Source organism: Lytechinus variegatus, chromosome 1 (genome assembly GCF_018143015.1).
Source record: "Lytechinus variegatus isolate NC3 chromosome 1, Lvar_3.0, whole genome shotgun sequence".
NCBI lineage: Eukaryota > Metazoa > Echinodermata > Echinoidea > Temnopleuroida > Toxopneustidae > Lytechinus > Lytechinus variegatus.
In genome coordinates, this window is record NC_054740.1 from 43,625,117 (window position 1) to 43,646,195 (window position 21,079).

Consider the following 21,079-nt stretch of genomic DNA (forward strand, 5'->3'; position numbering starts at 1 on the left):
AAAATATCATTTTTCGTCGTCATCACTTTTAATGCTATATTCTTCCCTGATCTTGCCTTACTTGAATTATGGGATACTTGCCTGGGGCAGCACCCACCAAACCATTTTAGATAGACTGTTATTACTGCAAAACAAGTCCCTTCGTGTTATTCATAATTCAGCTTTTCGTTCACACACTGACCCACTATTTTTTGATAGCAAATTGCTGAAGATAAGCGACCTATACTTATTTCATTTAGGACAATTTATGTTTAAATTTGACAAAAACACACTTCCACGTGTATTTGATTCTATGTTTCCTCTTAATCGGTCTTTTCATAATTACCCTACTAGGCAATCTAACGAATTTCATTTACCCCGTTTTAGAACTTTATTGGCAAAGAGTACATTTATGTTCGATGGTCCTAGATTTTGGAACTCCCTCGACATTAACATAAAAAACAGCCCTTCCATACATTCTTTTAAAAGAAAACTGAAAAACTTCTTACTTCAATCCTACCGAGGTCTTCATTACTAATTCCCGCTCATTATCATCTCCTCTCAGACTTCAAGTTATGTTTTTGTCTTTATCATTTTGTTTTATCCTCTCTTTTCGGTCGTAATTTGTCCTGATTCTATTTTACGTTTATTTTACTTTTGTCGTCCTGTTTTGTTTTTTCTTTTTATTTTTATCATTTCTTCGTTTTGTCTTGTTCTGTGAGTTATCCTGTTCTTTTTCATCTATTCTGTAAATCTTCGTAGGCAAATAGCAACCATTGCGTCTCTCTCTCCCTCTCTCTCTCTCTCCTCTATTCTCTTCCTTTAGGGGGGTTCACATTATACAAGCGATGCTTTTGAGTGAATCCCCCATTTCCACAGATACTTTTCTTTCCAAAGTATTATAATTTTTTCTATAAAATATTTTGTATTTTTTTATATGTTATTATCATTAATGTATTGTAAATATTTGTTAAAATGTATGAAAATGATTTGTATATTTGCTATTTCTGTTGGAAATAAAATCTGAATCTGAGTGCTTTTGCATAATATTGTGAATGCCCGAGAGTTGCTCGCATCGTCACTAACATCACGAATCTTAAAATGTGCATTAATTGTTTTATAAAACGGGTCGGCAAAATGAATTTTTCATGGAAATCTTGTTCAAATCCCTCCAACTTGTGTACGATCGCAAAGACAAAGAGATCACAAGACTGTTAATTATGACATCACAGGCGCGTATCTACTATGCGCGCCTAAGTAAGCGCATCAAAATCCTAGCCAGCCTCTTTTACTGAACGCGTATCAGTTTTTACGTGCTATTGGAACTAATGCTGCACAAAAATTGCACAGTGCTGCACGAAAAATGCACGACTGGAAGGTTGCGCATAATTAAAGCATGAACACGTGACTTGAATACGCACTCACCATTGGCTACATCCTTGAACTCGTTTTATAATACAACATAATACATTCCTCAATACACTTCAAGTACAAGATAAATTAATTCAATTTAAATAAGAGCATGAAATTTAACATTGAATAAAATGATATACATATTCAATAAGTGATTCAGATATAAATTAACATGCACGCCAAATTTAAATCGTCGTTAAAGATCGTTAACGATATTTATCATCGTATTTGGAGCGTATTTGAAACGCAATTAAGCGACACCGTCGTCTCGGCCCTGAATATGTTCAAGATCGAGCGTCGCTTTGGTGTTGCATGAGCGTACTGTTATGCTCATGAGATTCCGGATCTCATCATGTCAACATCTTTTAGAAGAGATGATGAGATGACAAGATCCCGGATCTCATCATGTCAACATCTTTTAAAATAGATGATGAGATGACAAGATCCCAGATCTCGTCATGTCGTCATCTTTTAGAAGAGATGATCAGATGACAAGATCCGCATCTCGTCATGTCGACATCTTTTATGATGAGATGACAAGATCCCGGATCTCGTCATGTCGACATCTTTTAGAAGAAATGGTCAGATGACAAGATGTTCAATGCATGATCATGTCATCTAATCATCTCTTCTAAAAGATGTAGACATGATGAGTTACGAGATCATGACATCTGGGGTGGTATTCTGAGGTCATTTTATCTTTAAAATATTTTATTTCATCTCTTAAAATGAAATTGGTATTCTGAGATGAGATTTTATCTCTCAGATAAAATTTTAGATTTTATCTTGCGTATAAATTTTATCTTGCGTATTAACAGAATTAACAATGCCTGCGTACACCTACCCATCGCGTATCTGGCCGTTGCAACGCAAATGATGTGCTTGCGCCCATGTTACTTTGAAGAAAAAATAAAATAAACTTAAAAGAGGGTAGAGGCGATTTTATCTCTGCGATGTTTATTTCACCAATATTTCTAGGTGAATTAACACCAAATGGTGACATAAAAATGAAGAAAAATTATATTTTTATTGAGAATAACACCTTAACGTTGTTCCTGTACAATCAGAGAGTATTTCATAAAACTTTTCTTGACTAATATTGTCTTTGAAATGATGCTTGAAAAGATGCGATAAAGACTTCGAAAAAAGATGAGAGTATTGTCCTTTTTGTTAAAATGAAATCTCGGTAAAGACGCGTAAGCGTATAGTGCAAGCGTATTTGAAGTCAATAAATTGACGCAATCTCACCCCTTTGCCACACCTCCTGGCGGAATGGATTTTAATTGGTTGAGTGATATGAGAGAGCTATAAAAGTGTGTTTCTAATTGGATATTGATTAAAAAATAGGTGTGTCTTACAGAGATAAAATGAAGATAAAATGGTTCTCAGAATACCAATTCGGAGAGATTTTAAGGGTATTTTATCTTACTGATTTTAACAGAGATAAAATATTTTATTTTATCTGAGATAAAATGGATCTCAGAATACCACCCCTGATCATCTCTTCCACTGGATGTAGACATGACGAGATCCAAGATCTTGTCATCTCATCATCTCTTCTACAAGATGACAACATGATGAGATCCGAGATCTTGTCATCTCATCATCTCTTCTAAAAGATGTTGACATGACGAGATCCGGGATCTTATCATCTCATCATCTCTTCTAAAAGATGTCAACATGATAAGATAATAATAATAATAATAATATAGGTATATTTACCCAGGGAAGCCGCTTCAGTTCCGAAAACTGTTCTCCCAGCGGGCCCTGCTATTATTATTACCCCGGCTTTAGCTGGGCTGCCTAGGCGCTCAAAGCATTCAAGGAATTTCTTCCTACCGGGTACCCATTCATCTCACCTGGGTTGAGTGCAGCACAGTGTGGATAAATTTCTTGCTGAAGGAAATTACGCCATGGCTGGGATTCGAACCCACGACCCTCTGTTTCAAAGTCCGAAGACTAATCCACTGGGCCACAACGCTCCAAAGATCCGGGATCTTGTCATCTCATCATCTCTTCTAAAAGATGTCAACATGATAACATCCGGGATCTTGTCATCTCATTTCTTCTAAAAGATGTTGACATGATGAGATCGGTTGTCTTGCCATCTGATCATCTCTTCTAAAAGATGTTGACAAGACGAGATCCGGAATCTTGTCATATCATCATCTCTTCTAAAAGATGTCGACATGATGAGATCCGGGATCTTGTCATCTGATCATCTCTTCCGAAAGATGTGGACATGATTAGATCCGGGATCTCGTCATCTGATCTTATTGCTCGCAAGATGTCGACTTCCCAAGATAATTAACTCAACATCTAGGTGGCACTTTTAAGCTTCCATAATTCCATGAACATTTTTTTTCAAGTGCACACCTAGTTACCAATAATAATTTTATTAGCATTTTCATTTATTTGAAAGCAGGGTAAAAGAGCATTGTATTGATTGATTGATTGATTGATTTTATTCGTCAAGAATATCACAAGAGATTACAATGAAATTGAAGAATACCTTGACAGGATAGCACATGAAAGCCGAAAGGCTATAAATGGGGTCCGATTGTACATTAAATGCATACATGTAGGTGCCGCCGCCGGGGACCGAACCTCGGTCTTTTATATAGCCAGGCGCCTTAGACCACTCGGCCAAGGCGCTTGAGTATGGACGACTCACCCGATTCATATCACGGTTGATCGTAAATATCTAACTGTGGGGGTTCCTTGGTGGAAGAGCAAATGCCGTGGCCGAGTGGCAAATGGCGCCTGACAAGAAGCATGAAAATCCAGGGTTCGATTCGCTATCTCGGTTACGACACCTATGGCCCTTGAGCAAGGCATGTTGCTGTTATTGTTGGTTGTTTTTTTTAAAGGCGCTGTGATTAAATAAAAGGATATATGCGCCAATCCTTTTTTATCATATCACTACAATTTTTTGTATTTTTATTGATTTCAGTAGATAAGGCCTTATATTTCATGTATTTTAGGAGATTTGAGAATTAGGTCGGTAGTTGGATAGAAAAAAAAATGCAAGTGCACGCAAGCTTGTAATCCATCGGCGGATCCAGGGGGTGGGCGCCGCTCAAAATAAAAAAATAAAAGAAAAGTAAAAGAAAGAAAAGGCGCCGCTTGAAAAAATAAAAATAAAGGAAAGAAAAGAAAAGAAAAGGCGCTGCTTAAAAAATATACACTGATATAACATTAAAAACAGTGAAGAAAAGACTACCCCCAGCAAAGCACAATCATATCATCTTCCTTATCTTTTCTTTTAACTACCTTTTTCCCAACAACTTCGCCGTTAGCAGTGCGCTGCCTGCATCTCACTGGCGCCAATCAAGAATAATCAGCGCCACCTTAATCTAAATCGGGGCCGGACAAGAATAAACGGCGCCATCTGGTTATGAATCGGCGCTGCCTGAGTTCTTATAGCCGGCGCCGATCAAGGATAATCAGCGTCACCTATTATCTAAACTGGTGCTGGTCAAGAATAGTCAGCGCCATCTGGTTGTAAATCGGCGCTGCCTGAGTCTTAACCGGCGCCGATCAAGAATAATCAGCTCCACCTTAATCTAAATCGGCGCCGGACACGAATAATCGGCGCCATCTGGTTATAAATCGGCGTCGGTAAAGAAAAATTGGCGCTGCCTGAGTTCTTAACCTGTTAACCGGCGCCGATCAAGGATAATCAGCGCCAGTTTTATCTGAATCGGGGCTGGTAAGAAAATAATCAGCGCCATCTTGTTATAGATCGGCGCTGACTGAGTCTTTACCGGCGCCGATCAAAAATAATCAGCTCCACCTAAATCCAAATTGGCGCCAGACAAGAATAATCAGCACCACCTGGTTGGCGCCAGTCATGAATAATCGGCGCCAGTCGATTATAAATTGCCGCTGCCTGAATCTTACGTGACGTCGGTAAAAATAATAGATCGGCGCTGCCTTTGTCTTAACCGGCGCCACCTAAATTTAAATCGGCGCCGGTCAAGAATGATCAGCGTCCCTGATTCCGATAAATAGGCGCCGGTAGAACAATGAAAATATGGGGGGGGGGCAAAAATATCGTTTTGCCCTCCCCAATAATTCCGCATGTGCAAAATACAATAAGATGGTAATGTTACACAGAAATCAGCAAACAATATTTAGCTACACAACTCATGCTTTATTTAAAATCGTGCACAAATTTTATGCTTATCAGATTGCATATAAGAATTTTCAGCTCGCGCTTCGCGATCGCATCATTTCTGTAGCAAACCCCATACTTTTCACGATTAAACAGATGAATAGAATGTCCCAATTTTTAGTTCTGAACCTCAAAAGAACTCCCGCTTCGATTTGCAATATTCTTTTGTTGGATATACTCTTGTTCTTTATTAAAAACTTCCATTAAACTGTCATTTTTTCAGGTCGAAATATCAAAATTTCAAGCTCGCGCTTCGCGCTCGCATCTATTGTTTTTTAGATATTCATCTTAATCATTGGTACCAAAAATGCTTAGAATATCAAGCTTTCCAGTCAAAATATAAAGAAATTTCAGCTCGCACTCGGCACTCGCACTATCTGTGTAGAGAGAGATGTACCCTCCTCATGAGTACAAACAGGCACCTTTTTCCTGTTTACAGGTCAGTACACTATAAAAATTTCAGCTCGCGCTCGCATTAATTTGTCGGTGAGATATGTGTCTCTATTTATTTATGTGTGTGTGCGCGCGTGTTTGTGTGTGTGTTTGTTTGCTTTGTGTGATCGACGACCCTGTGGCCCGTATTCTGAAGTCGGGTTTAACTTAAACTCAGGTTTAAAGTTGTGGTTAAGTATGGACAGCCAATTGCTACATAAATCACTAACAGTAGAGACATCAGACTTCAACTCAATCGGCTCTCAAATTATGTATAATTGTGTAGAAAGTATATATAAATAATTGTCTTCAATATCGATGAATCACGAAAGAGCAAAGTAAACATTAAGAAACATACAACTTGATTAAAATTTTGATACTTTGGGCTTTCCATACTTAAACCACAACTTTAAACCTGAGTTTAAGTTAAACCCGACTTCAGAATACGGGCCTGTGTGTATACATATATATACATAGTTAAACAAAAATTGTATCTCTATTAATATACAAAAATAAGGGCCTGATAGCAATAAAAAGGATTAGTACATGGGATTTTGAAATCCCACATAAAATGCATAATTTGTGTTACATTTTGCTTGTTTCTTTCTTTAATAAGTTTTTCAATCTCTTTATATGTATGTTTTAGAAAGATTATATATGTTTAAATTGATGTATATTTTCTGCTATAATGAGGTATGTTTAAGTGGACTTCAGGGAATGGTCGTACACAGCAAGGGGGAAGGGGGGGGGGCAAATTCCTGGTCAGCTGTTTTTCCGTATTATTTCATGAAAACTATGAAAAATGTGCAAATGTGAGATGTGCACCAAATACTTTTATAGCTTGGTCCGCTTTTTCTATCGTTTTTATTTTTTTTTTCAAAAATATGTTCGAGTCTTGCCCCCCGGAAATATTATCCTACATTTTGAAAAGAGTATTTGACACGGTCAGACTTTACCCCTTTTTCAACATTTTCTTTTTATGGCGCCGGTGAAGTGCAAAAATATGTGCGCCGCTCGGCAGTGCGCCCCCCCCCCCTTCGCCAAAAGCTGGATCTGCCTATGTAATCAACTGTACTCTAATATCCTACATTTAAGTAAATGGAAATGCTATATGCTTTCTTTCAACAGTGTGTGAACTTGTAAAAAAAATAATAAAACACAATGAAAATCTGATTCCATATCTGTAAACCAATCTCCGGCCTCGTGGGACACAATGCGAAAACGATTATTCCCGTATTTGTGAACAAGCAGATTTATCTCATTAGTTCCGGTGAAGTTTTTTTTTTGCAGTTATGGAACCCGAAAAGCTAGGATATATATGTGGATACAATTAAAATTGCCTTTTTTTCTCTCTCTTTAAAAATCGCGATCCTTGTCTTCATCTCTGCATGAGGAATGCGAAATACGTGTAGATTTTGGTTATGAACACACTAAATATATCTTTAAGGGGTGGTCCAGGCTGAAAATATTTCTATTTTAGAACACAGAGTAGAATTCACTGATCAAAACGCTGAAAATTTCATCAAAATCGGATAACAAATGATAAAGTTATTGAAGTTTTAAGTTTAGCCATATTTTGTGAAAACAGTCGTCATGAATATTCATTATAGGCGAGCTGATAATGTCACATCTCCGCTTTCCGTTTTCTTATGTTATTAACATGAAATCATATTTTTTTCCTAATTTCATACTTGTGTGAATATGTCTCCCTTATAATGAAATAAGTTGCAGCAATAAATATCTAATGCACTAAATCAGTTGTCAATCCAATTTTTCTAGTTCTTGGAGGAAAAATTTGAATAAACCTAATTTCATATAGAACAAGTGGAGATGTGACATCATCAGCCCACCTAATGAATATTCATGACGACTGTTTTTACAAAATATTACTAAACTTTAAAATTCAATAACTTTGCTATTTGTTGTCCGATTTTGACGAAATTTACGGCAATTTGCTCAGTGAATTCTGCTCTATTTATTAAGCTGTAAATACTATCAGCCTGGACCAACCCTTTAAGGTGAAAATAAATGAATAAACCGTATCGCAGTTATGGAACCCGAAAAGCTAGGATATGTGGATACAATTAAAATTGCCTTTTTTTCTCTCTCTCTTTAAAATATCGTGATCCTTGTCTTCATCTCTGAGGAATGCGAAATACGTGTAGATTTTGGTTATGATCATACTAAATATATCAATATAAATGAATAAACCGTCAGCGTTTATGTCTTCATGATAATAGGTGGATTTGACAAGGTATCCAGCTCAGTTGTATATGGGGTCTATACCTCTTATTTCATCGACATTATTGCACTCGGACTCCTCTTCATCGCCTCCGGCATCCTCCTCATCGGTGTGTTCAAGGTGTGTGGAAAACTATTTCAAATGTGCATCCGCTCCGCGACGCACGACTGATTCAAGAACACAGTATATGTATTGATAATGCCCAATAACCAAGAACTATTGGGAGGTTTTTGTCAAAATTGGTGAACCCGAACAGCAGTTTCGTCCTAAGTTTCAGAGCTGACGAAAAAAATGCAAATATGTCGTTTGTCAAGTGTCGGGAACGAAAACTGCTGTTATGATTCAAACACTTTCGACAAAGACTTCTTGGTTGTCCCTTGTCATGAAAGGCATTCGACAATAAATTTTCTATGTTCTTCAAGTCGTCGTGCGTCGGGTAAGCGAAAATTTCCTAATAATAACAATAATAATAATAAGATAACAATTATGCCTAATTGTGACGTCTTGTTCATGACGTCAACGTTTATACCGTCATTATATCGAAAGTAAGGATACAACGCAGACGTAGACAATAATGATAATAACACCCTCTTTATTAGCCCATTCAAGCTTTCGGGAAGTCAAAAATCAAGGGCGGTGATCTGGGGATGAAGGAGGGAACCAAAATTTACCCCCTCTCCGCAAAAGAATATAAAAATAAGTAAATGAAAAAAAATGAAGTGAAATAATAATAATAAACAGTTCTTGTATAGCGCATATCACAATTATGAATAATGTCTCTATGCGCTTCCAAAGGACTTGGATATTATTACCCCAGCTGTAGCTTGGCTGCCGTAATTACTATGATTACAGCGCACACGCATTTCAAGGAATAAATTCCTGCCAGGTACCCATTCACCTCACCTGGGTTGAGTGCAGCACAATGTGGATAAATTTCTTGCTGAAGGAAATAAAATGGAGTGCAATAGAATAAAATAGAAAAATATGAAATATAGAATTGAAATAAGATTGAATGAAATAAAATATTGAAAACAAAATAAATTAAAATGAAATAAAACATAACATAAAGTAAAATAAGATAAATTAAAATGAAACTAAAAATAAATAAATTGAATTCATAATTATTTGCGAGTTCAAATAAATCGAATCCATAAAATGTGGAAATGTCATATCAATAGACCCATATTTCGCTCTTGATCGTGGGTTTTCTTTTTTTTTTTCTTCAGAATTCCAAATGCCTCCTGATCCCATACATGGTGGCTATTACAGCCCTCGTTGTATTCCAAGCTATTGCGTGGTTCCTTCATCTGTTCACCTGGTATAAAATAAACGTGAGTATGAAATAAACACCGAATGCTTTATATTGATAATGATTAATATCGATAATCCAGACCTCTTTAGTATTTTAGTATACTTGTCTGGAGCTAAAGTCAATTATAATTACGTCTTCATCGTGATATGCATTTATAAAGCCACGCCCCCAAAAAAGCCCTCGGCAGATTATCTCAATGACTGTATATATATTTTTTTGGTGGGGGGGGGGTAGTTTGTGACACTCCGCACGTTCTACAATCCTATTGTTTGTTCATTTATTTTCATATTTCTCTTGTCACATATTATTACCGAATTAACAACAAAATTTACTTCTTATTCTATACAAATATAAACAATAGGCAGATAAGGGAAAGAAATGCGATGGAGACTAAATAATTTAAAGCTGGGAAGTTGTAGGCCCCGTCAATGCTCGCCTCATTGAATGCAATTATTCATGTATGCAATGGTTTTATGAAATATTTTCTTTTGAAAAATAAACTAGAATGTAAATTTTTTTTTTTTTTGGGGGGGAGGGGGGAAACTGTTTGATTCTAGTAATGATTCTAGAAGTCATTAAGTAGATTGAATCATTAAAATTTAATCTCTAATTGTGATTATTTGAAGGTATGTTGTCCAATGCTAGTGTAGCGGCACAGCTTTGCAAGACGGCCGGTGGCCGCCCACCGTCTTGCGCTGCCCACGTACAAAAAAAAGACGGGAGTCAAAGAATGACAAGTTCGATGAAGTTAAGTTGTGTATCAGGTTTTATTCTAAATCAAAGTCAAATTACATGCTGGATAATAATAAATGTCGCATCTCTGGGCTGGACGACCGACGACAGACAAAAATCAAACCGACATGGCCTACGGCGGCAAAACAAATCGGGAACGAAAAACTGCCCCTTGGCAACTAATCACTCCCTTTTTATCCCTTTCTGGGTCAAACACCGCGTGGCGAGAAAAGCCTTTCCCCAAATCGACCCTATCACTTTTGGTGTAATGCGCGAAATTAATCCGCCTATAATGTAAGTATATAAAACGGAACTTAATTATTGTGTACCCCGATTCCAAATTCAAGTTCTTCGGCTTTCCATTATTCTTCCAACTTACGTAACTCTCTTAACCACTCCCCCAACTGCTCTCTCAGTCAATTAATCCTCTTTTGCGACTCATGTCACTTCAGCCACTCCCACTCACAGCTCACTTCCACCAAGGAATTCACTCTTGCTTCCACACCTGTTCACATTCTCGCTCTCTCTCTCTCTAATCACTGAAGAATGCAAGCGAGCCGAAGAACATGAATAAGAAGCAAAGTGGTAAATAACTGAAGTTCCAATGGACTTCTATTAGTCCTGAACGCCTAGCAACCCAGTCAGTTTGCCCTCTTTCACTTCCACATTCCAATCGCTAGCCTGGCCCAGAAAAACTAGCAAACGAAATCAACACCTTTAAGGAATGTAAACAATGGAAGAAGGCGAACGAACTTCTTTACCCAAACAAACAAATCTCTATTTTCCATCCCGCTATAACTCTCCCCTACTGAATCGATCTGTTCCATAAGATCGCAAAAAAATAAGGAAAAAAAGATTTGTTGATACTGACGGTCGTCCATCCATGACACTTACAATTTGTCATAAACAATATAAACATTTCAACATCGTTCTATATTTATGCCAAATATTGTTTTTTTCAAAATCTTCCCTTTTTTGGTAAATAGATTGCATGTATTTACATTATACCTGTACCTTCTTCAATTAAAAATAGGATTTGGAGAGCTTCCATCAGGGGAATGTCAACGTACATGTATAGGCATTGGGAAGTGGATGACCCAAGCTTCCTGCTGCTTCATCGATGACATCACCCCTTCAAAGATGAACACTCCAGACCCCTGAAAAAATGAATTGAAAGGTTTAGTTACAAATTCAACCTCTAAACATCAATTAAACCTTCATTATACCTCTTATGCACAACTAGTTACGTCAAAATACTACAGGTACATAAACATACATGTACAGTAGTAATAATAGCAATGATACATGTGAAAAGTAAAATTATCCATATCCGTATCTGTATCCACCTTACAAAATGAAAAACCAACAGCAGTAAATCTGGTCATCTTATAAAAAAACTATAAATAACCTTAGTTAACAAGTGCATGTTTCATGTCCAAAATGATACTAAAAAATATTTTGCATCAGCATACTTGTATAATGCCCTAGTAAAAGTGTTTATTAATCAATTGAACATTAATCAATGGATGGGTTGTAATTGTAAACCATGAACAATCAACTTCAGGCATTATATATCAACCATGAACATGTATCATAAACAGTAAATATTTTGATATTGGACAGCATGCATCCACATGTTAGACCTCGCTCTGCTATGGTTACAAATAATGACGCTTATTCTGGAAGTTACTATCGGAATCATTACTTAGTGTTTTTTTTTTTTTTATGTACAATTCATCATTTGCTTCCAAACAGATGACATAGTGCACCTCTAAGGTAAACTTCCACATTAAAAATATAACAATTGTTTAAAAAAATCCCTTTTTTCATTTGTTCAAATTTTACAAGTCCTATTACATGGACAAAAAAATAACCCAAACATTACTGTTTTCTACCATTTACCAAGACTTTGGGATGATGTCAAAACTACCATCAGAGGTGGATATCCCATGCCTCCTCCAGTTCCGTTTGACACCATCCTGCCGTCTGATATGTGGTTTTCCTATAAGGACAAATATAATTACATATTTACAGATTAATTAATATCACAAAATATATTAAATGATCCATGTCGGCAAACCAAACTGGGCCAGTCAATCAATAGAACCAAGCAATCATACATATAACCCATAATCACTGATGTACATCATTTATCCCACAATAATAAAAAACTAATTAAATCCAAAAATGTGTCTGACAAAAACTTACTATTCTACATAGGTATAGCTCCTTCCCCCTTTCTGTTATGGGGTGCATCCGGCAGGGAACGGTGCTCCCAAACCCAGAACATATCCCTATGTATTTGTATTATGTAGCATTCTTTCAAAGTTGAGTCACCTTCTCCAAAACTTCTCAATATTTGTTATTTACCACCAATTTCCAAATACATGCTCCTTACCCCACTCCCTACTAATCGTTTCACAAAGCTATGTCCAAATAATAAAACTGTCAGTCATAAATAATTGAAGGCGGAGTCCAGCCCAGAGACCCAAGGTAAATTTATTAACTTATTACTTTATTTTTCCAATACAGACTTGGGTAAGTTGTATGGATTAGAATGAATGCCTTTATTTTGTCTTTAAGATCTCATCTGGACGACACTTGTTCCGCCTCTGGTACGCCCACTTGTACGCCCCCATCCGTACTCTGGTTAGACCAGTACTCTCCCCTACTGTTTCTGCAGTTACTCTTTCTGGTACTAAAACATATTCATCCTCAAAATCTTTTCTAGAATCCTTGTAGCTAGCAATGATTTTCCTTCTCTCATAACCCAAAATCTTCCATATTTTGGTCAACCACATCTGATTCAGAAGGTACTTTCCTTACTAGCCTACGATTCACTATCTTTGGATTACCTCCATTAATAGGTCGGATACGATAAATATCCTCAGTAAGATTTATCCAATCAATAACATATAATTCATCAAAATAAACATTCTCCAACTTGTGTCTTTTACTAAAAGCACACTTCTTTAAGTAAACAAGAGATCCTATGCCCAGGGGAGGGGACTTGCAGAGATATTTGCATCAGCTCGGGCCTTATTCCGGGCTGCTACCTTGTCAGTCCTTTCTCTGACAACCTTTTGAGCCCTCTCAAGCAATTCGGCTTGTTCTTTAACAAAGTCTTGTTCCCATTCTACAGACACACCCAACAAATGATCTAAAGGAATACGCTCTTTCCTACCAAACATAAGAGCAAAAGGGCTGACCCTCGTAGTTTCGTGGGGGTGGTATTGTACATGTAGACAAGATGAGGCAATAATTCAGGCCATCTACGTCTATCACGCTGATCCAGCGATTTGATTAGGCCAAATAAAGTCCCACTGAATCTTTCAGCCTGAGCATTACCCTCAGGATGATATGGTGTTGTACGAGTCTTACGTATACCATAAAGCCTACATAATTCTTTTATCACCTGACCCTCAAAATTACGTCCCTGATCACTATGAATTCTATTTGGAATTCCATACTTTGTGAACCAGTGCTCTTGTAGAGCTTTAGCTACTGTTGAGGCGTGTTGATTTCTACAAGGATTGCCTGAGCTAATTTCGTATATACATCTGTAATAACAAGTACATCCTCAAATCCTCCCTTACCAGGATCTAACTTAACAAAATCAATAGCAATAATTTCCAATGGACTAAATGCCATTAGATGTCTCATTGGGGTTCTTACCCGAGGCTGCATCTCCTTTGCCTTAGCACATTTAATACATCTTTTAACATAAAATTTTATATCACGAGCCATGCCAGGCCAATAAACTCTTGACCTAGCTAACTGTTGAGTTTTATTTCTACCTTGATGTCCCCATTCATCATGACATCCAACTAAAATACTCTTACGCAAACACTGTGGGAGTAAAATTTGAAATATATTACCAAATAAAGGATCAAGAACCTTCCTAATATTCCATCTTTAACAGTAAAATTAGACCATTCATATAACCATTGTTTCAAACTATCCGGTTCTGAAAAACGTGCGGGAAATTCATCCCCCGGTTTCCAGTGCGCACTCCACCGTTCCCACACAAATCTCAGTTCTGGGTCCATTTTCTGCATTTGAATGAATTGTTCAGGTGAAAAGGAAGGAAACAAATTAGAAAAAGTGGGACCTAACAAATTTTCTTGGTCAGAAACACCAGACTTCGATTGGATTTCATAAAAGGCTTGCTGCAAAGATTGCACAGTTTGTTTCTTTCCAAAATATTTTTGAAGTAGTTCAATAATACTTTGAGTATCTTATGTCCCCGAAAAACAACTAACTTCTTTACGTGCTGCACCTTCCAAATTTGCTATGATTATGCCGCACTTTTTGAGTTTCAGAGATTTGGTATTGTTCACAAAGATCTATCTCTTCTAACCATTCGGTAAGGGAAATGCCACCTTGTCCAGAAAATCTCTCAAGTTTGGTACTTCAACCACTAGGGGTAAACCTAGACCCTTGTAATGCTCCGGTTAAACCGGTTACTAAATCTTCAACTAACTTTTCAGCCATAATTTTACTATGTATATGTGAATACTACTGAAAGGAGATGCAACCTCAACTACGATAAACCTTCAGTTATAACACTTATTATATAGTCTACTATCTAACTCTGGGAGAGAAAGGTAACCAATCGAACCAGACGCAGAACCTAGGAAAAAAGGCATTTAGTTAAAATTGTGAAATGTGTAAGTCCAGATCACAATAAACATTGGGGGTCTGACATAAAGGTAAGCACAAAAGACTGCAAATTCTATATAGATTTTCTGAAGATGTATTTTCACGTGTTGCCAAAGAACACTATCAAAATCTAGATTTTTACTATTATTATTCTATCTAGTGGTGTATTTGCAGAATTTATTTGTGCTATCTCCTTCAGATCCCAATGCACACTAATGCAAAACAGACTTAATAACAAACTGCATAGCTACACACATATCTTAACACATCGTCATGTTGAGAAGATAACGAGTTCATATCTTTTCAGATACATTTCAAGCATATCTTATAGTTTGTAATATGAGAGTCTACATTAAATGTGAATGACTGTTCTGGAAAAATCTTAACAAGGGCTTCATTACATACCAGCGACTCCTGCTGCTTCACTCGCCAAGGCTATCGGCTTCCAAACGACAGTGCCAGCTTCCACCGTCGAAGATATCGAAGACAGGGTCTACCACACCACGTCGATAACGAAGATGAAGGGCCGTGTCGAAGCGTTGGTTGGAAGAACGATGTCTCGGAGCTCCTCGATAGCGTCCAACTCCCCGAGCCGGACTAGCGCCTGCGGCCTTCAGTACCTAACCTCAATCCATCCTCATGAGACGACCAAAGGAAAAGCAATCGCCCTGCTGAGTTCCTTTACAGCCCCTTCCAAGACGATTCTCGCGCAGTTAAACGACTCCTCTCACCGCAGTGTAATGTGAAATCACCAGACTTCGTCGGTACCAACTAATCCGGAGGGTTTTAGTGGAAACCAGCTATGCTACCCCGTCAGGTCTATTTGCAGTGGTTTTCACAGGTCCCTCGACTCCTCGCTACAATGCAGCCACGCGTGAGTCCCAGGACGAAGGGTTCTTTCTCCTGAGCTCAACGGCACATGTAAGGTCCCAACGTCGAAAACCCGGGCGATGTGGGGGCTCAATCCAACCCCTGCAGCTGAATTTCTCTCTCCAACGTTAAAGTTAAAATAATATCATAATTCACATCCTCGAACAAAAAATAAGCCGGAACCGGTGACATGAAGTGAAGCTCTCCTTGTTGAATTTATATCAATGTCCGATAAACATTGTGTTTATGCGTAAAACCAGACTGAAGGACTAAAACGTTCCCCGAACATGCTGAAGATGACGGTCGACCGACCCCATCCGTACTACCAATTTTGTAGCGGCACAGCTTTGCAAGACGGCCGGTGGCCGCCCACCGTCTTGCGCTGCCCACGTACAAAAAAAAGACGGGAGTCAAAGAATGACAAGTTCGATGAAGTTAAGTTGTGTATCAGGTTTTATTCTAAATCAAAGTCAAATTACATGCTGGATAATAATAAATGTCGCATCTCTGGGCTGGACGACCGACGACAGACAAAAATCAAACCGACATGGCCTACGGCGGCAAAACAAATCGGGAACGAAAAACTGCCCCTTGGCAACTAATCACTCCCTTTTTATCCCTTTCTGGGTCAAACACCGCGTGGCGAGAAAAGCCTTTCCCCAAATCGACCCTATCACTTTTGGTGTAATGCGCGAAATTAATCCGCCTATAATGTAAGTATATAAAACGGAACTTAATTATTGTGTACCCCGATTCCAAATTCAAGTTCTTCGGCTTTCCATTATTCTTCCAACTTACGTAACTCTCTTGACCACTCCCCCAACTGCTCTCTCAGTCAATTAATCCTCTTTTGCGACTCTTGTCACTTCAGCCACTCCCACTCACAGCTCACTTCCACCAAGGAATTCACTCTTGCTTCCACACCTGTTCACATTCTCTCTCTCTCTCTAATCACTGAAGAATGCAAGCGAGCCGAAGAACATGAATAAGAAGCAAAGTGGTAAATAACTGAAGTTCCAATGGACTTCTATTAGTCCTGAACGCCTAGCAACCCAGTCAGTTTGCCCTCTTTCACTTCCACATTCCAATCGCTAGCCTGGCCCAGAAAAACTAGCAAACGAAATCAACACCTTTAAGGAATGTAAACAATGGAAGAAGGCGAACGAACTTCTTTACCCAAACAAACAAATCTCTATTTTCCATCCCGCTATACTAGTTTTTTTTTCTTCAGATTTATCCCGAATCAGAATTCATGACAATCCTGAATTTGTGATGATACAAGTATTCCCATTTTTAGGTGGTCTGTCTATGACAGATCACCTCTTGATTTCGTCAGAATTGTCTTTCTTTCTTTCTTTATTTATTCTTGTCACCAACTTTTCTCCGAATAGGATGAATCAATTTAGCTGATTTTTCTGTCATATACAGTATATGGAGTCTATCATCGAGACGGCATACTAAGCTTTTCAAGGTGATCTGGTCGTGATGACGCCACAAGTATTCTATCCATAATGAACATTCAGTTATCATCATGGTGAACCTATTGATGGTGAACTTATTTTTTTTTGAGGGGTCCACATTATACAAGCTTTGCTTTTCAGTGGACCCCTCCATTCTTCTTATGATATATTATTGCATTGATTCAATTATATTTAATGATATTGATTATATTGATTTAAACTTGACATGTATGTTAATTTATATTTAAATCACTTTCGAATATTTATATCATCTTTTTTTTCAATATTGAATTTTATTCATGCTATTGTTTATTTAAATTGAATCAATCTATCTTGTACTTATTTGTATCATTTTGAAGAATGAAAATAAATTTGAATTTGAAAAAAAAGAATTTTGATCTGCATGAAGACAGACCACCTAGTTCGTCCAAATGACGAATTAAAATCTAGTTTTGAATTAATATCACAGGAATCCTTGACAACAAATCTAATTATAAGTCTCATTGCATGGATTCTACTAGCATTTGTAAATGTAAGTGCCAATCTGAATATAATTCATTTATACGTCTATAGAGTGTTTTAAATGGAAATTTTAATGAATTGTGTAAACCCCCTCCACCCCTAGTCGTGTATATCCCGCATCCCCCTCCCGCCGCCCAGAGTCAAGACCAATGTTGGTTTCATAATTGACAAAGGGTGACCGTTGGCGTGGAGGTAGACACATAAACTGAGCAGAAAGATTGGAGCTCTATAATACCTATGCTCCCCGACAGGCGCGCCGGAACACTTTCAGTTTTGGGGGGGGGCAAAATCCCGAAGGGGCACAATATTTTTGACAGCGTGAGATACCGAAGCGATTGAGGGGGAGAGGGCGTGGGATCCCCCCCCCCACGGTAAGGACTTTGTGTAAAAATGGAGTCTAAAAGTTACGTTTCTAAGAGAATTCAAAAATAAATTTCTTGAGAATTAAACATAGAATTCACTACGAAAGACTATACTCAGAGTTTATGAGAACCTATGAAATCTACGCGCAAAACGATCGCTTAATTCGGAATGTGGTTTTCGTGTCTGATCAATTAAATTACGTAATACGCTTATATTGACTTAAAATACCAGAAATTACATTTTTCATGCAATATCCTTTCAGAAATATTTATTTATGTACAGTTACATACACGGACGACGCGAGAGAGCACAATTATCATAAGTTTCAAGGAGTGTATTAAGCAGAAGAAGGGTAACAACAGAAACAAAATACATTCTAATGAATGTCTTTTTAAATTCAAAATGTCATACTGTTCTGACGTGGCAGACGACGATAAGCGCTTAAATCCCCATTCTATTTAAATCATTTCTGACCTCAGCATTGGAGAGAGTCCCTGATTATCCATACATAGGCAAAACGTTTCATATTTTGTAACTGGAGGAAAATTAAATATGACCTTCTTAATTATTGTCTAACAATTTAAAACTTTTCTGATAATTTAAAATATTACTCGATTTATGTGTTTCCTTTGGCATGTTTTGTATGGCTGTGAAGCACTTTTGGATGACCCCTTCAAAATTTTCTTTTTTCTTTACATATTTTCTGGGGAAAATGTGACCATAACTAGGAAATGATGAATATCAAATTCCAGGAATTATTCATATGTAAATAATCATGAACTAACAAACTACGGCAGTTCTAATGTACATTATGTAACATTATTTAGAAGAAAACAATTACATTCCAACAGCGGATGTGGTTGACGGTACACCATGTGGAGTTTTCGAAAAAAAAAGTGGATGGAGGAAGAAGTGAAATTGATAGGAGGAAGTAGACAGTCGAGTATTTTTTGTTCAAACGAGCGTAGTCCTGATAAAGACAGTAAACCAGAAAAGGTTGAAGAAGAGGCTTGATTAGTTGATAGATAAGTACTCCTGCTCTGCACTCCATTCGCCGACTCAAGCTAGCATCTTATTTATCCAATAAGCAACTACTCAATCCTATATATTAAACTCTTTAAACTTTTCGGTTTTACAGCTATTTCCAGATTCCATATGTTGCTCGAGTAACTAGCGTTCACGCGCGTTGGTGATATCGGGTTCGGGGAACGTTTCATGAAAGGGCTTGTAGGACGTTTTATCCGAGAAGTCCTGTTTTATCCGACAGTTACTATGGTAACAATGCTTCTCAACCAATCAGAATACAGGAAAGTTGTCAGATCTTACAACTTGTCAGACGAAAATATTGATGAAACACCACCCCGGTCTGAGCGTTTCTGGGCGACCGCGCGCGTTTGTTAGCCGACACAGCCAGCATGCAAATTTTTTAGTCTGAAATGTCTTTATTAATAGGCCCCCATTCCACAGAACGGAGGCCATTGAAAGACCACTGAAAGACTTAAAATTGGTGAGGTCTTACAGCGGTTTTCAAGATCAATGAAATTTGTCATCTCTGTGGAATGGCTCAGAAAGACCCCTCAAAGAACTCTGAAAGAATGTTGGATATTTCTTGTCGTACTGGTCTTAGACTAGTCCTCTCGAGATCTTTCAATGTTCTTTCAATGATCTTTCAATAATCTCTCATGAGTCTTACAGTGATCTCCGCAAATGTCTTGAGAGACTGCCGAAAGATCAATGAAAGACTATGAAGACCTTTAAAAGTTCATCGAAAGACCGCTGAAAGACTGCTGAAAGACCACTGAAAGACAATTCTCCTGTAAGACCGTTCTAAGACTGTTTTGAACCATTTCGAAAAGTTTTGGAGCCCATGACGACCACGAAGACCACTGAAAGATTGGTCAGGACTCGTGTAAGACCTCAAAGACCATTGTATGTTCATTGAGAGACCTCTGAAAGATCAACCAAAATTCATGGTCTTTCAAAGGTCTTCCAGCGGTCTTGTTCTCTGTGGAATGGGGGTTTAAAAGGTTAAACGTTATCACACTGTAATAAGATGGAAAAGGGGCTTATCAAAGGTATGTTTCACAGAGGGACATGTTCGTCAAAAGACGCAAGGCTTACTAAGATGTGTAATTGCCCCGTCAGGTGCGAAATGTTTTCATTTTTGACAAAAGAAATGACAATTCTTAGGCAGAAAAGTGCCTTCATCGTTTACTTTTGTCCTTAAATAATATCATTTTTCTACTTTTAGGGGGGCACATTGGGGGGGGGGGGCAAAATCTCGTTTTGCCCCCCCAAAATTTTCTTTGGGGGGGCAAGTGCCCCCCCCCTGCCCCCCCCCACTTCCGGCGCCCTTGCTCCCCGAACAAGGATATGTCACTGAGGTGGATAAAAATCAACCTATGTGGTATAAGTAAATAGATATATGAATGAATGAATAAATATTATTGACAAACAGATATACAAATAGACATATAGATAAATAGATAGATAGGTAGGTAGATAGATAGATGAATAAACAATAATACGATAATTACATTACAGCATGGCATTGATGTTTTGAGTAGAAAAAAACACCAGTAAAGGTGTGTCATCACGTCTGTTACCATGGTTACGATAAATAGTAATGCTTTTCGGTTGTTGTTCATTTCTATCAATCGATGGGTTATCTATTATTATATAGAGATATATTTGTGTTCTATTTTGTCAGGTGATATGTCTTCTTTGTGTCATTTCTGAGTACCAAAAACTAAGTGAAGATCGTGGCCAGTAAGTTCATATTTAGGAATTGTCATATCAGGAAGGGGAGCTTAAGAGAATACCCTTCCTGGTATGACTATCACAACAACTCCATCAACAATACAAAACAGAAAAAGACGAAAGTAGAGACAAAATTTATAAAATTATCTTGAGAC

The 21,079-nt window shown here is 37.7% G+C and overlaps 1 protein-coding gene and 1 long non-coding RNA gene across 2 annotated transcripts in view; one reads left to right on the forward strand and one right to left on the reverse strand.

Moving 5' to 3' along the window:
- LOC121430658 overlaps positions 1-21,079 on the forward strand; it is a 38,243-nt gene that overhangs the window by 15,384 nt on the left and 1,780 nt on the right. Inside the window, exons 3-6 of the mRNA XM_041627992.1 lie at positions 8,242-8,363; positions 9,470-9,574; positions 17,749-17,811; positions 20,875-20,933. Of these exons, the coding sequence (XP_041483926.1) occupies positions 8,242-8,363; positions 9,470-9,574; positions 17,749-17,811; positions 20,875-20,933 (349 nt within the window). The remainder of the gene's footprint in view (positions 1-8,241; positions 8,364-9,469; positions 9,575-17,748; positions 17,812-20,874; positions 20,934-21,079) is intronic.
- LOC121414852 lies at positions 12,103-16,632 on the reverse strand. The gene is made up of 2 exons (XR_005969920.1): positions 15,355-16,632; positions 12,103-14,339 (listed from the first exon to the last, which is right to left on the reverse strand). It is a non-coding gene; the product is annotated as an uncharacterized LOC121414852 (long non-coding RNA).